We start from the raw sequence: 16,243 nt of genomic DNA, 5'->3' as shown, positions 1-16,243 counted from the left end.
AAATAAGTTTGAATGTAGTCCGGTTTGCCATTAACCAATTTACCAGCTCTTTTTCCCTAGCTTTTCTCCTCTCTCCACCTGTTTTACCGGTTTTACGACGAGCCTTCGCTTTCTGATCTTGGCCAGAGAGAATTACAAAAGCGATTCACGACTATATGAAGATGCGTGATTGTGCATGTTGTTCATGCGGCACGCATCTCGAAAATGTATCAAGGCAAAATAAATTACGTGAGATCCGGAAAAGAAACTTCCCGCACAATTGATATTAAATTGGATATTATTATGTCTTTTATTTGAAATAACCCAGACAGCACACACATGTCCAAAAGCGGGACTTTTAAGACGTCTAAAAGACATCTTTTAAATTTCTTACGAAAAGATGGCTAAAAGACGTCTTATGTCCCGATTTTGGACATTGTGCTGTCTGGGAAGTGTGAAAATGAAAGAAGAGAAAAAGTGAGAGAGGGAGAGAGGGCTATTAGATATTTAACATATAATAAAAATATATAAAAAATAAGTTAATATTTATCGATACATGTAAGATATAAATATTCTCGATTGTAATTGGTTGAGAATCAGTTTAATATTTATATCTTACATGTATCGATATATAAATATTAACTTATTTTATATATTTATATTATATGTTAATGTTAAATATCTAATAGGTAGCCCTCTCTCCCTCTCTCACTTTTTCTCTTTCCGACACTGCCGCGATAAAACATCATTTTGGTGCGCGTCCGTGCAGTTTGCAGATATAGCATGATGTTTTATCGGCAGTGTCGGAAAATGAACGTGGCTACGTAGTACCAATTTCGAAAATGGATGTACTGGCGGTAGTGTATACAGTCCTACGAAAAAGGCCGGGATTGGCCGGGATGGCCTCTCTAGTCTCTCAGGCTTCTCTCTGCTTATGTACTGTTTATAGTGGACCATGTGGTTATCAAATTGTTATTTTATTTACACATAATTCAAATACTCCGTCTGATTTCTAATCGGACATAATGCCGAAAGTTCGCACGCAAATTACTTCTCGCATCCATACAGAAGTAGCGAGACAAGGTATGTTTGTTAAAATATTCTACATATCTACAAATTAACACAAACATTGTGTGTTTTTTTTATAGGAATTTTATTCAATAAGGATAAGGGTCAGCATATACTGAAAAATCCTTTAATTATTCAAAGTATGGTTGAAAAAGCTGCGCTCAGGCCGACCGATGTCGTACTGGAGATCGGTCCTGGTACCGGCAATATGACTGTAAAAATGCTTGAGAAAGCAAAGAAAGTAATAGCGTGCGAAATTGATCCAAGAATGGTAGCAGAATTACAAAAGCGCGTTCAAGGAACTGCACATCAATCGAAATTACAAATAGTACTTGGAGATGTATTAAAATCAGAGCTACCTTTTTTCGATTTGTGCGTCGCTAATATCCCATATCAGATATCGTCACCATTAGTATTTAAATTACTTTCGCATAAACAACTTTTCAGGTAATTATATATTTGTGAACATTTATTCTGGCATAGATCTTCGTAGATACGTAAGTGAAATACGAGTTCCTAAAAGCAGGCATTACTTTTTCTACTATACAGATATATTTTAGATTCTACTTCTCAGGTAGATACTTGTTTCTGTTCTGAGAGTAATAGATTACAAATTTATTAACTATACAGCATTGAGAAGTATATTGTGACAATTTATATTTTAGGTAGACCTAGTAAATTTTTAATATGCGAACAACATGAGAGGGAATGGAGTCAATGTCCACGTTATTTTTTTTTTTTACAGATGTGCTATACTTATGTTCCAAAGAGAATTTGCAGAACGCTTGGTAGCTAAACCTGGTGACAAATTGTATTGTCGCTTAAGCATTAACACGCAATTGTTGGCACGAGTAGATATGTTGATGAAGGTTGGAAAGAATAACTTTAGACCTCCACCTAAGGTAGAATCAAACGTAGTGAGAATCGAGCCGAGGAATCCACCACCTCCGATCAATTACCAAGAATGGGATAGTCTGACACGAATCGCTTTCATGAGAAAAAATAAAACGTTATCTGCAGCTTTCAAGCAAACTACAGTTGTCACTATGTTAGAGAAAAATTATAAAATTCATTGTAGTTTGAACAACAAGGTAAATTTGACACATTATTATAAACAAGACAGGATGTGAAAATACATGTTCCAGACGTTAAGTCTGGATATATGGACCAAATGCTTGTTTATATTAAAATATTTGTTATCGTATTTTATATTGATTGTCACACATTTACACAGATTATATCAGAAAATTTTGATATCAAGCAATTGATAAATCATGTACTAGAAAAAGCTGATGCTAAGAATAAACGAGCTAGGACTATGGACATAGATGATTTTATCAGGTATAAACAAATTAATATACGAGTTAGTATGTGTCGTGTGTATATCAACTTTAGTAGAAATCATTATCCAAAATTTAAATCTAAAGATTTATTTATATTTCGATATTTTATATATATATGATCACACATACAGTTACTTCATAAATACTAAAATATCAAAATTAACAAAAATGTACCTTTTTTTCAGCCTTTTACATGCATTTAATGCGGAAGGTGTGCATTTTACATAAATTTACTTATTAGGATATACACTATTTGTAAACGAATTTTTATAAATAATGTGCAAATAAATATTTGTTAAGGAAATAAATTGGTCTATTTTTTAAGAAGCATTTGTTTTGGAATTGTAATTGGTTTTTTCATTGTTATATAAGGCAATTCTTATATGTTTCAGAGAATAAAACAAAAAAATCATGCGCATATAAAAAAAACTGTTCATGTCGCTTAGGTTTTATTCTGAGTTATAATACGTATAAAAAATGCTAAAAGTACCAGCTATAAAATACGCACTGCAGCACATCTTAAAACCGTAGTATATACCTATATATATATATATATATACTACGTATATAGAGTATATAGTACGTATATAGTACGTATATAGAATATATATACTCTTGAAGCATTTTTTGTTTATTATAACTTGAAAAATATAAAATCTGAAGGACCTATATTTATGACATTTCTTTTTTACTTCGGACTTTAGATTCACCCCGTGAAATATTGATATATAATTGAGAATCATCCTATATATGTATATTTGATACATAAAATATATGAATTACTTAGGTATCATTTTATATTCTTTTTATATGATTTCACAGGCATGATATAATACTTTTACTGATCTATTTTTCAATATATTTATACTTAATTGTTATCTATAGTTCACATATTATAAACAATCTTATACACGTAAATGTTTGTACAATACAAATTTATAATAATCTTTACGCACATTGATCTTTTTGTTTTATTGTAGTCTTACATCTTTCATTTTTTCAGTTATATCTCAGATATTATAAAACATGAGATTTGCAAAACAGATTAAAATTCAGCTCGTCCATGAAAAAGCAATAATTCAATAATGAAACATTTCATCATTATAGCTGCGGTCCGCTTAACACTACAAATGCTTCGAAGAATCTCTCTTCTCCTTTCTTTTGGAATTTATCTTTATGAAAAATAATTTTAATGAAATTTTTGGAGAAAAGAAATAAAAGTTATTCTAATACTTTATAAAAAGCCATTGTCATACATAGCAAAAATATATAAACGTATATCTCTAATTTTATTAGATGTGTGAACATTATCCTTATCATATCTTATACATATGTACGTATGTATGTACGTGTACACATGGTATGTATAAAATGTGCAAATCTTATTTAAACTAATAATTTACGAGATACACATATTTACAATCTTTGGGTCTCCATATGGATTATTACAATATTCCGATAAAATATGCACAAACTGTTCTTTAATTGCCAACATAATGAATGGTATTATACACACGCACGCATGTACACATACATACACAACGCACATACGTATATTGCATGCATATGTATATATATCACTGTGCGCAATATTATATTCCCATGAAAGGTAGCGTGATAATATAATACATATTTCGTATTGCAATTATATAGTAACAATTTTTGCATCGGATGTTATAACAAGACAATGTTTTATGTTGAAATTTGCAGTGTGCAAATACAAATTTATTTTAATATATACACATTTCATTATGAAGAATGAGATGTTACTTGCTTGCTTTATTAATATAAATGGAAATATTTTCGTACCACAAATAGATATAATAAAATGATGAAATATAAACGTTTAATTTGTAAGAAAAAAAAAGATAATCTTAATTAATCTTATCTTTTTAAAATATTATTGAAATTATGTAACAAATTTATGACAGTCATAAAGTGACATTAGCATCATGATGGAGAGCAATGTGTACGAACAAAATGACACAATCTACAGTAATGTGAAATTCATCTGATTAAATACTATTCATTGCATTTTTCTTATAAAAATTTGAATGTCATTTTGTTAAATCAAAATTGATTCTATGATGTTAACTAACACAAATTGCACAATATGATATTATCCCGAAGTAGAAGAAGATTGAAGACGTCGCCTTTTTTTCTTTGGTCTCGACTTTTTTTCATTTTCGGACTTTCTATACTTCGATTCTTTGCGTGATTTGTGTTTTTCTTTACAATCGGAATGTTTCGTTGGATACACGTCATTTTTTGATGATATCGTTAAAATTGTACTTACATTGGATTGCGATAAATTAAATATTCTACCACTGGATCTATGACGCGCCTTATCTTTATGTTTTTCTTTACGTTTTGATTTTCTCCAAAGCGAATAGGATTTATTAGAATAATTACTACACTGACTACTAGACCTTAAACGATCATCCTCCGAGTCCGAAGAATAACACATTTTCCTTTTTGATTTAGATTTATATTCACTTCTTGACATATCTTTATTTATCGAGGCACTGTCGTCTTGACTTCCAAACTCATTTGTATTTCGAGATTCCCGGTGCCTACAGCTCGGCCTTTTATTTCGTTCAGAAGTATTAGAAGATATACTGTTACTTCTAGATCTAGATTGTCCATTTTCGCTACACTTGGAATCTTTGCTCTTAGACTTCAACTTTTCCAGATTCAAAGTTATCAATGTTTTCTTCTCTTTGCTTCTCGTTGTTTTTCCACTTTTCGCTGTATGATTATTTGCACTAGAGGGACAATCCCTTTTCGATTTATATTCTCTATAACACTTCTTGGTTTTCGTCTTGCTATCGGTCTCCGTGCTACTACTACTGTCACTACTAGATGAATCCTCATCTGAATAACTCTCTTGTCTTTTAATAAGTTTTATCCGTCCTGTACCTTTAGCCTGTACCTTATATCGTGTCTTTCTTACTCGTTTTTCGTTACATTTCTTTACTGAACTTTCAGACGAGCTGGAATAGAACTCACTAGAACTGAATATTTTCCTTTTCTTAGATAGTTTATTCCGGCTTTCTGTTCCATACGATCTTTTATGTTTTTGTGCAACTGTCTTTTTCTCTGATTTCTTCGGAGGGTTTCGCCTATTTTGTCTTGGATTGTAATCACTGTCAGAAGTAGCATCGCTACTTGTTGCCGAACAAGACGACGAAGACGATCCTTTTGTGACATGAGACGTGCTTGGTAGTGACACATTTTCCGAATGTCTTCTTACGGCCAATCTAGTAAAAAAGTATGATAACAAACATTTAAAGCTGCAAATTACGTTTATATCAATGATATGAAAACAATTTCTAAAAAAAACTTTATTACAATATCAATGTTGAAACGATTAAAAAATTGTGAACGCATTGCTATATGATCGTTTTATAACTTATAACTTACTGCGTATTTCCATTCGAAGTATGAGGAATAGACACATTTTCAGAATCAGAAGAAAGTAGCTCTATGATTTCTGGTGTTCTTTCATGGCGTGGTTTTACATAGCCAACTATTTCACATTCTCCATCTGATTCGGAGGAACTCGATGAAATGATTAAGAGCTCTGGTATATTATTAGATATTTCTACTCTGCGAAACATCTGTCCTACTGCACTAGGACCTAAATAATTATACACGCAATTATATGCATTTATCATAATACATATAAGTATCTTAAGGGTCGACAGGAGCGACGGCCGAACTCAGGTGCACTCAGGTGCACTTTATGCACTAAGTGCACTTTAAACTGCACTTTAACTCTGTATTTTATTTATTATAAATTTTTAAGAGCAAAAATGCAAAATCGGGCTCTTTAGCTGACTGCATTATTATATAAAGAGTATATAAAAAAAAATTCACGAATCTATGTAACTTATTTTATGAGAAATCTGGATATTACGAATCCGTAATTCCGGCCGGCCGACATGTCGAATTACGGATTCGTAATATCCAGATTTCTCATAAAATAAGTTACATAGATTCGTGAATTTTTTTGTATATACTCTTTATATAATAATGCAGTCAGCTAAAGAGCCCGATTTTGCATTTTTGCTCTTAAAAATTTATAATAAATAAAATACGGACTCGCAGCTAACCCAACCCGAGGCCTCCACCGTGACTCCTGCCGACCCTTAAGATTCGACTAAATATACTAAATAATGTAAATTTTTGATTTGTTTATATTTATGCATACGTTAGGCATAGAAAATGTAACGCAGGATGCGATTTGTCATTTATTTCTCACCTGGCATGCTAATAGGATGTGATAACGTATTCGGCATCTCAGCGTTTACTCTCAAATCGATCGCTTCAGCGAGTATTCGAACATCAGAGTTATCAGAGATAATAAGATTGCTGTTACTGCTGCTGCTGCTACTGCTACTGCTGCTACTGCTAACACTACTAGTTGTGGGTGATTCAATACGAGTCGCATATTCATTTGATAAACCTATAGATATGATGTATATAATTATGTACCTTGATATTTGCAGTTATTAATATGTATATGTATAAATAATTACGAACCACGTGGCAAATAAGTAACAGACTGATCATATCCAACCAAATCAAAGTTAGTTTGGGCAAAATTTAACAGTTCGTGTGCAAAATGATCTGTATGTATAGCGAAAAAGGGCCGCACAATATTCCGAAATTCTGAACTTCTAATATCGTATTGAGTTAAGGCATCCATTATTATGCTCAACACATATGCAACATGGGTTGGTTCATTATCAAGTAAAACTTGCAACTCTCTATTTAGCCATGGTATAAGGCGATCTAATTCTTGTGGTTGTCTTCTGTAATACAATTGACAAAAAAAATTCGAGTATTACGCGTAAGAGAATTTTAAAATATTAGATGCAGATTTATAATTTTGGATTAAGGAATGATAAAAATGAAGTTATAAGAAATATTTATTTACCTATAATATTCAGGGCTACATTCGCGGAAACGTCCAAATATGTCAGGTAATGAAGTAGCCCATATACCATGCCTATAAATAGTACGACGATAATCTGTAGGATTAGCACGTCTACGTCTACGTTCTTCCCTTGGGACTTGAAGTGCTATACTGGGCAATTGCTCGCGTCTTGTAACTTGCTCTGGATTTAACAACACTCCATGTCGACGATTGCCAGTCATCGTTGTTCTGAGACATTGTATTATATAGAATTATGTTATAAATGCGCACTCAAATTATAACAAATTATAATGCACAGTACAAGTATTCTACTATGGTGCATGAATCATACTTGGTATATGCAATATGAATTGTACCTGTAAACAAATCGACGAGGGGCAAGAGGGGCAACATCCCAATCGACATCAAAGTTGACATCCAAAGTAGCAGTCACTTGTGGCTGAGGAATTTGCGATGCCAATTCGTGCGGTACATGATACTGATCGTAATCTTCTTCCGATCTCACATTGTGTATAATCGATTTGAATGTTTGCTTGCACAAAGGACATTCCGTTTTAATTTTGGACCATTGAAGTAAGCAAGTAAAACAAAACTGATGCAGACAACTATCCGTGAAGGATGTATTAATTAGCTTTCCCAGGCAAATGCTACAATTTGGAGGTGGAGAGGCTGCACTGTCGTTTCGTTCGCTATTATCAGAATTTTGTACGGGAGCTTCGGATTTTATAGGCTCCTCCATGCCTGCATTGGAGTTTTTTATTTCTAATGGGCCTTCCATCGTTATCTATTACAAATGTCCATTCGTAAAGAAATTTCTGTAAAATAAAGAAGGTGCACATATATAAATATACAACGGTAATTTTTATTCAAGAATACTAGAAATCGAAAATTCAAGTTAATATTGAAAGACATTTGTAGAAAAGTCAGTCATACAAATAAATCACATAACTATTAATACACAATAAGTTAAGATGTTAAGTAGACATGTGCAAAACCAAGTTGTATACAAATAAATAAAAGATGACTAGTATATTTAAAATTGTGAAAACATAAAATGTCATTATTGATATCTATATGTATAATATAATATACATACACACACATATATACATATATATATATATATATATATATATATATATATCAAAATAATAATTAATTAATTAATTAGTGATAATAAAATGTAAATCTGATTATTAAAAAAAATCATAGAGTCGATCAGTAAAACCTATTTTTAACTTGTTTGTTGATTTTCAAAACTTACTTACAATTATTGCAGCATAAAAAATTCTACAAGATTCTTTCACAAATCTTTGATTCGCGTGAGTCAGCCTATATCTCGCGTGTATTACGACATACCTTGGTATTGTATTGTGCGTGAAAGGGAAACAATATCAGAGACGGACGCTTATAGAGCGTCTAGTCATGCTCATCTGTGCATCACAAGAGTTTTCTCATTTTATGGCAGACATAACGAGACAAAAAGTGACAGATTTGATGCAGCGAATGTCCGATTAGAAATCATATGGAACGATCATCCATGTATATAATTTCTCGCACCGTGGATAATTATAGGAGGAATATAATCCTCATAGAGAAGAAGCGTTATAAATCTACTGACAGTGACTGACAGACCTGACAGTACTGACTGTTCGTGATGTATGACGTATCGTCATCGTCGATGTTTTTTCTCGTCGGTGTCTGACTTTTTTCTGTATTCTGTATATGAGCGTTGCTCTCCACCCTTCTGCCTCCTTACCTGCTACTGCTCTCGTCTCTCGTTTCCGGTGTTAGGCATACGATACTGTGCGTAAAAATTCGCAAATGTCGATTATTCCGTTTTCACCGTGATGCCTGCCTACCTGCGCGAACAAATACGTTCTCACACTTCTCACAGTCTCACAGTAACGCGTAACCTCCAGTAATTTTATACGGTAACTCCAGCCGCTCCAGCCTCTAGCCATAAGCGAAAACTACGACTACGATGATAGTCGTGTATCGTGTAACGCAATGTTCCCAGGGTCGAGGAAAAAACTTCACTACTCGACGACGTCCGACGAGCTGACGCTACTGCGCATGCGCAGCATGCGTGCATTTTGTCTCAATCTAGGGAGATATTTCCTCTCTCTCTCTCTCTCTCTCTTTTATAAATTATAGAAAATAAAAATCTTTTAATTCAAATGTACTGAGGAGAGTCTCTTTCGCTACGTATTTTGAATCACTTTTGAGTGAGTGTCAATGAATAAAATTAGTGCGAGTCCAATTCAGTTATTTCGTATCATTCGTATGGATGTTATTCAATGCTACATTCATTTTAGTTTCTTGAAAATTTGATCAGGTAAAAAATTTAGTTACCTGTGAATCTGAAATAAAATATAATGTACCCACTCATTTATAATTCTATAAATTATGACACAAATAATTTCTTTTATTTTATACATATATAACATCTGTATTATTTGAATGTGAAAAAATCTTTTATTGTCGCACCGATGAATGTAAAAAAATCACTGATCATTTGGAAGGGCGATGTGTGTTCTTCGGCGCTGGACGTGATCGAACATAAACTGGTTCCACATATCCTCGTTGTCGTTGGAATCTAAAGAAAGGATCGAATGTTATTTCAGTAAATGCGTAGCGTACATTTCTAAATTTATATAAAATAAATTTCTACTCACCTCGTTATAATTGCGGTTACTTGACTTTTTTAAACATCTATATGCAGATGTGTACCGTTTATTTCTATCGTTTTTACATGATTTTAATTTCGTATTTTTTACTGCAGGAGCAACTTGGCCAACTTTGGAATACTCATTTTGTTTAAATCTTTTGGCTTTAGTACAACGAGGTAAACAAGTATTATCGCTTTGAACATCCTCGTCCATTTCATTATCCTTTTTAAAATATATTATGTTGGAAGTGTCCAATGATACCTAATACGTAATATAGAAAAATCTATGCTAGAGTTTACTATTCTCTGAAGATATGTGTGTGTGTGTGTGTGTCAATTGATTTAAAATAGAGTGCGTTACAGATTGAGAGAGATATATATATATAAATCTGTAACGCACTCTATTTTAAATTAATTGGCACTTTGTATTAAATGTTTCAAAAGTAGTACTAGTAACATACACACGAGAAATAATAATGTTTACCTGTTCATCTTTCATACATCTTTTTCTTTTAATAGACTTTTTTGGTATATTATCTGACGAAAATTCGTTAATATTCTTATGTCTAAGTGGCTTCCTTGAACTACTCTCCTTTCTCAAGGTTTGCCTACATTCGGTATACTGAAAACAAAATAGTACATAAATATGTTTAATAGAAAAGTCAAGTATCAAGATATCTACATTTTTAATAACATAACAAATACTTTTTTAATAGCGCTTTGTATAGATTGTATCCATTCGTCGCTATCGTCTTTTTCCGAGTACAGTAAGAATGTTTCATGTAAGCACGTTATACGAAACAGCTTTTTACTCAGAACACAAGTTAAACTGCATTTGTTTAACGGTAGAACGCAAGATATGTTCAACGATGTTCCTGGTTCGCCTTTACAATATAGTAAAGTATCATTCAAAAGAACAAAATATCTCCTATAAGCTGAATTGCCTCGTCTTGAAACACGCATCAATGGTCCTTGTTTGATTAATATTCTACCAGGCTTCACGAGATTAATCGAAGTAGCAATACACTTCTGAAGATTTAACAATTTTTGTGTTTCTTCGTTTTGTGCGATTAAAGTATTTATGTGTCTCGCAGATTTTTCAATTTCAACCAAACATGCTACAAATAAGGGCCGAGTTAAAATTATAGATAAAAAATATACACTCTCAAATATGTATAAGTTATCTGGTAAATATGATCATAATGATATAATTACCCTGCAAATGTCTATATTCTCTATGTCCATAAGGGGTATGTTGTAACACTTGTTTAACAAGTAACTGATATCTCGGTACTCTTTGCACTGGTGTAATTAACAATGAAGACAATTTCCTTCCTACCTCTGGTCTTGTTTCTTGATCGCAAATAAATTTTTTTAAGGCAGGATCATTCTCTTGATTTGTCTGAAAAAGGATAACTTTTATAGACAAACTTTAATATCAAAGTCCATCTTTTTGTTTCTACTCTCAATAAAAATATTATTTTAAAATTTTTGGACAAATATTCATATCCATATTTAAAAAAAATGTATATAGGTATGTATAAGATATAAGCACCTGTAAAGTATACGTTGCACCGTGAGTTTCAAGAAATCGCATGCAAATAAATTTTGACAAATAATTTTTTCATAATACTTGTGGTTATTACCTGTAGTAGATTTAGTACTTGTGTATAATCGTATGCATAAACGGAGTATAACTTAAAGAATGGTGCGAGTTTGTGAAATATTCCAGCTATATTATCAGGATTACATTTTAATCCTGCCACCAGTTCGCCGCTCACATTATACAACGTCTTTATGTTCTCACCCAGAGTAGCGAGTAATGGGTGATCCAACAACTTTCTCTCAAGAATAGGTTGTATAAAAAACTGAAGGGACACACACATACATATTATATAATAATATTATATAATTTTTGTAATAAAAAATATGTACTAAGAATTATACCTCTGCTAAGGTCTCCAGTTGTTGTAAATAAGTAACTTCGGTGGTTAATATTTCTCGAATAGCTTGTGACCTCAGAGTTCTTTCCTTTTCCTCTGCGCACCTCTCATTATCCTTATTCAAAGCGTGTAGAACTGAAAAAAAATCATGATATAGAACTTGGACTTGAATAATAACAATTAAAAGAATATACATAAAAGAGATATGATAAATAAATTATACCCTTCATACGACTCCGCATGCTCAACATATTTCTTTCATTTATAACTTGTCTTAATTCTGAACTGAGGCTGGCTTGAGGCGACAATGGTGAATACATAATCGTACCAATTACTTTCGTGTATTTAGAAAGTAAATAAACAAGCAATATGATAAAACTTTGTGTGTTTTATTCTATGACTCTTAAAATACAATACGAGTGAGTAGTATTATGGAGTTTCCTTCCAAAATTCGAGTAAACGTAACTCGCTACCGTTACGTCCGTTACTACACAATAATACTACTTATATTTTATACTACAGTTTGACACAGTGTGTATGTGTATATATGTATGTATGCAATGTACGTATGTATGTGCATACAACCGGTAAAAATTTAAATGGTGCTCGACTGCTCGTCAGACACACCTGCTAGTTTAGTGAACTTTGCTCTGATTGGTCAAATTTCAATCCAATCTCAATTCTCAATCCCAATCCCAATCCCGTAGTCTGGGGGCCTATTATGCCCCGATCAGACTACGGATTGGGATTGGGATTGGATTGAAACTTGACCAATCAGAGCAAAATTTACTAAACTTGAGATCAGTTTTCTCTGTTCTGATTGATTAAATTTCAATCCAATCTCAATCCTAATCCATAGTCTGATACGGGCTTTACGTATCTTTTCATGAGGTGAAAATGCGAAAAGTGAATAGATTTACTAGATTTCGACCAATGAAATCGTAGATACTCTAGTAAATTCTCTCACTTTTCGCATTTTCACCTCGTGAAAAGATACGTAATAGGCCCCCTGATACGAGCTTTAGGAAAACGCGTTCTTCTATTGGACATGTTTATTCGACAGTCGATACGGAAGAAGGCTCAAGACCCTCAAAGGCAGCTCAAGGTTCTCAAGGCAAGCCAATTGTAGCCAATGAGCAATGAGCGACATAAATCGCCAGAACCGTCTACCTAGGGTTTTTGGAACCTGCGTTCCAAAATTCACTCTAGAGTTAACTAAAATACTATAGTGTATTACATACGTGGCGTAAACTATAGATTTCAGTAATCCAGAGTGAATTTTGGAACGCAACTTAGCAAGGTTCCCGGTTCCCTTTGCAAATTATTGGTAAAGTCTCGATTTCGCGATTGGTAGACCTGCGCGTGTAGCGAATTAGGAATTAGCGAATACGATCTATGGTATATAGTATGTTCGGGGCACATCAAAACTGATGAAAACATATGCGACGATGAAGTGACAATTTCGCAAATAACGCTATTTGCTGCTAGGCAAAGACGCGACTTTCGCACCGACGCGACGATTCGATTTACAGTAGTGGAAGACGCGACGGTGCTCCATCGGAATTCAGAATCACGGCGTTGACGTATCTATCGCGATTTCGTCACGAGGTATGACATGCCAGATTCGTTCTTCTGAAAGACGGCTGAAAATTTCGCGACGATTGACCATGTCTTGACAAGCGCCAAATGTCATATGTCATATGCTGATTGCCAACACGGTTTTTGGTTTTTCTTTCTTTCTATGGAATATTCACTGAGAAGATCATACGAGAGGAGATAGTATAGTACGATTGATATTCAGTCTGGACGATTGATGGGTTTTCTTTTTTCTCGACCAGGAAATTACATAACAAACGTGATAAACAGCAGTCACTGTTACTTACTGTTTTGCATATGTGTTTTTATATATGCGACTTCTTATGTTTCGTTGTATATGGTATTCAATGTGGTTATACAAATAATCTCGTTGTTCCTAAAGATCAATTCCTAAAGCGTCGTTTCTCAAGATTTTCTTATCTCTCTTTTCCAAATATTTTGATGTTGATGCAAAATAACAAGGTTATGCACCGTGAACATTACTTATTTTACGAGTTGTTTCACCGGGAATGAATTTTTCTCATATCTTAGTACTCGCAAATTTTATACTTTAATCTATACACACGCACACACGCGCGCGCGTGCGCACACACATGTATCTAAGGAATTTATTGATATTGCTAATTAAATTGTTAATTGGAAATCTCTTATTTGTTTCAGGATACAATGCTTTGTCGCATTAACTGCAAGTGACAAATTACGTATGTGTAAATATGGTGATTTCTATGTAGATAATAATTCGATTATATGAATTCTTCTGAATTCTCATATTTGTGGGAGTTACTTATGTAATATTTAAAAATGTCGCAAGGAGATGGTGCTGCTGTCGCAGTGCCTAATAATCAAAACGGTGCGATAGCACATAATCTTCACAGTCTTGCTGGTGTCATAGGACCAGTCCTAAATAACAATAACATGAATATAGCTAGAAATAACAATAATCAAAATCCGCTGATTAATGTACGGGATAGGTTATTTCATACGTTATTTGTCAAAGCGGCGCTAGCCTATGCACGGACATTTCCAAGGCCTGTCAGGAGATTTATAGAATTTGTAGTCCTTTTAAAGGTACGAGACACATTATTTATTATTAAAGTTGTATTATATATATGTATATACATACACCAAACTAATTTCTGTATATAAATAAATAAGACAAGTGGACAAGATAAACTAGACAGATATTGATAAAAAATTTCATAAATCTCTTTTGTTTACAGGCTATATTGGCATTTTTTGTGTTGGCTTATATCCATATAGTATTTTCACGCGCACCAACTAATTGCTTAGAACATATGAGAGACGCCTGGCCACGGGATGGTATATTGAGAGTCGAAATTCTTAGGAATGGCGGTGAAGATTATAGCATAGAGAAAAGTTATGCCAAAGAGGAGAAATTGAGACAAGGAAATGTTCATGATTTTTCTGTTGCTTTAGCATTATTAACCAGAAATGGGTAAGTTAAAATATAAATATTTACAAGATATAAAAATGCATTAATGCTTTTGTTAATTTTGTGTATAGAGAGTAAACATGTATTTTTGTTTATTTGTTGTAGCAGATTTATAAATATTGAACCATCGGCTGTTGATGAAGAACGGGACACTATAAACACCTCTGACGACGGGAATCATGAGAATTTAACATTACTTGAGCAAGATCTGATGAGAAGTGCGACAATCTCTGGAGAGACGCAAAATCCTGACCTAAGCCCATCAAATACAACAATGAGTCCATCGTTGTCAACAAAGCTTTGGGATGGTTTAAATATAGCTAAAAAAATAGTACGTATGTCTTCTGTCTTAAAGATATTAACAACGATACTTGATACTTTAGTAAAAGATTTTTTAATTTTATAGAAACATTGAAAACTTTGGAATATTACAGCACTTTATAATTAAGGAACAATTTGAACACAATCATTTTTTTTAATGTTTGATACTTATTTTTTATAAACTTAGATAAACATGTAACGTTTTTATATGAAAAGCAATATGTACAATAAATATAAATTGCTAATATGAAATAATATTTATATACATCTTATTTTAGTCATCCGGAGAAAAGTCATCTTTTACGAATGTGGAAGGTAACTCCACGGAAGTGCCTGATCATTTAAATGAAGATAATGTTGTACAGTTAAAAGATCGTACTTCAGATGTTGATAAAACAACTAGGATAGGTAAATAACATCGGACGTAAAATATATTATTTATAATTTTAACTGCGAGATTTTTACTACAGATGTAATTAACATTTAAGTTACGCATGTGTGTTTGATTCTAAATGGCATTATTTTAATACAAAAATACTTTACATATGAAAAAAACAAGAATTTATATATATATATATATAGGGATACATAAATTAATGTTTTTTTTACTAACGCAAATTTTTTATTATATTCCAGAGGATGGATATATCGTTGAATATTCATTGGAATATGGTTTTTTACGATTATCACCAGCGGCTCGACAAAGACTAAACATTCCAGTCAAAATTGTCACTTTGGATCCATTGAACGACAAATGTTTTGGTGATGCGTTTTCGCGGTTGATATTAGATGAATTTTTGGGATATGACGATTTGTTGATGGCAAGTATCAAGACGCTAGCAGAACATGAAGACAACAAAGGTTTTTTACGGTAGGCATGACTTTTACGTTTAATACATACAATGATGGTTATTTAACCATTTTAAA

The 16,243-nt window shown here is 32.9% G+C and overlaps 4 protein-coding genes across 8 annotated transcripts in view; 2 read left to right on the top strand and 2 right to left on the bottom strand.

Moving 5' to 3' along the window:
- The first annotated feature begins 881 nt into the window (after positions 1–881).
- LOC139775594 (probable dimethyladenosine transferase) lies at positions 882–2,698 on the top strand. Its single transcript, XM_071711694.1, has 5 exons — positions 882–1,062; positions 1,128–1,494; positions 1,793–2,138; positions 2,282–2,388; positions 2,576–2,698. Exons 1-5 carry the CDS (start codon positions 1,005–1,007, stop codon positions 2,616–2,618), a joined length of 921 nt encoding a protein of 306 aa, XP_071567795.1. The 5' UTR covers positions 882–1,004; the 3' UTR covers positions 2,619–2,698.
- Positions 2,462–9,341, bottom strand: LOC139775585 (E3 ubiquitin-protein ligase Topors). 2 transcript variants are annotated; one of them, XM_071711669.1, is made up of 7 exons: positions 9,092–9,341; positions 7,689–8,147; positions 7,333–7,560; positions 6,936–7,207; positions 6,655–6,858; positions 5,814–6,030; positions 2,462–5,650 (listed from the first exon to the last, which is right to left on the bottom strand). In XM_071711669.1, exons 2-7 carry the CDS (start codon positions 8,108–8,110, stop codon positions 4,510–4,512), a joined length of 2,484 nt encoding a protein of 827 aa, XP_071567770.1. In that variant the 5' UTR covers positions 8,111–8,147; positions 9,092–9,341; the 3' UTR covers positions 2,462–4,509. The 2 variants fall into 2 exon arrangements, with proteins under 2 accessions (XP_071567770.1, XP_071567771.1); XM_071711670.1 differs by lacking the exon at positions 9,092–9,341 and adding an exon at positions 8,692–9,076.
- Positions 9,342–9,739: 398 nt separating this feature from the next.
- LOC139775582 (rho guanine nucleotide exchange factor 39) lies at positions 9,740–12,476 on the bottom strand. The gene is made up of 8 exons (XM_071711664.1): positions 12,170–12,476; positions 11,951–12,081; positions 11,650–11,871; positions 11,219–11,405; positions 10,709–11,121; positions 10,488–10,625; positions 10,011–10,265; positions 9,740–9,931 (listed from the first exon to the last, which is right to left on the bottom strand). Exons 1-8 carry the CDS (start codon positions 12,264–12,266, stop codon positions 9,788–9,790), a joined length of 1,587 nt encoding a protein of 528 aa, XP_071567765.1. The 5' UTR covers positions 12,267–12,476; the 3' UTR covers positions 9,740–9,787.
- Positions 12,477–13,331: 855 nt separating this feature from the next.
- Positions 13,332–16,243, top strand: part of LOC139775586 (membralin-like) — a 57,673-nt gene continuing 54,761 nt past the window's right edge. For 2 of the 4 annotated variants that reach the window (XM_071711674.1, XM_071711672.1), the window contains exons 1-6: positions 13,335–13,554; positions 14,203–14,610; positions 14,763–14,998; positions 15,101–15,326; positions 15,595–15,724; positions 15,953–16,187. In XM_071711674.1, the coding sequence (XP_071567775.1) occupies positions 14,344–14,610; positions 14,763–14,998; positions 15,101–15,326; positions 15,595–15,724; positions 15,953–16,187 (1,094 nt within the window). In that variant the 5' untranslated portion in view covers positions 13,335–13,554; positions 14,203–14,343. Of the gene's footprint in view, positions 13,555–14,202; positions 14,611–14,762; positions 14,999–15,100; positions 15,327–15,594; positions 15,725–15,952; positions 16,188–16,243 lie in introns of all 4 variants that reach the window. The other 2 variants (XM_071711675.1, XM_071711673.1) reach the window with 2 other exon arrangements.

Source organism: Temnothorax nylanderi, unplaced genomic scaffold (genome assembly GCF_030848795.1).
Source record: "Temnothorax nylanderi isolate EJ_2023f unplaced genomic scaffold, tnyl_v1.0 TNYL_tig0101_pilon, whole genome shotgun sequence".
NCBI lineage: Eukaryota > Metazoa > Arthropoda > Insecta > Hymenoptera > Formicidae > Temnothorax > Temnothorax nylanderi.
Note: the sequence above shows the minus strand (reverse complement) of the source record. Positions and strands in the feature narration are given on the sequence as shown.

Coding starts and splice junctions, on each gene's coding strand:
- LOC139775594 (XM_071711694.1), top strand. CDS start 1,005: ATGCCGAAAGTTCGCACGCAAATTACTTCTCGCATCCATACAGAAGTA. Junction 1,495..1,792: donor TCGCATAAACAACTTTTCAG/GTAATTATATAT, acceptor TTTTTTTTACAG/ATGTGCTATACTTATGTTCC. Junction 2,139..2,281: donor ATTGTAGTTTGAACAACAAG/GTAAATTTGACA, acceptor ACATTTACACAG/ATTATATCAGAAAATTTTGA.
- LOC139775585 (XM_071711669.1), bottom strand. CDS start 8,110: ATGGAAGGCCCATTAGAAATAAAAAACTCCAATGCAGGCATGGAGGAG. Junction 7,561..7,688: donor CCTCGTCGATTTGTTTACAG/GTACAATTCATA, acceptor ACAATGTCTCAG/AACAACGATGACTGGCAATC. Junction 6,031..6,654: donor ACATCCTATTAGCATGCCAG/GTGAGAAATAAA, acceptor ATAATTATTTAG/GTCCTAGTGCAGTAGGACAG.
- LOC139775582 (XM_071711664.1), bottom strand. CDS start 12,266: ATGTATTCACCATTGTCGCCTCAAGCCAGCCTCAGTTCAGAATTAAGA. Junction 12,082..12,169: donor CATGCGGAGTCGTATGAAGG/GTATAATTTATT, acceptor ATTTTTTTTCAG/TTCTACACGCTTTGAATAAG. Junction 10,266..10,487: donor GATGTATGAAAGATGAACAG/GTAAACATTATT, acceptor ATTACGTATTAG/GTATCATTGGACACTTCCAA.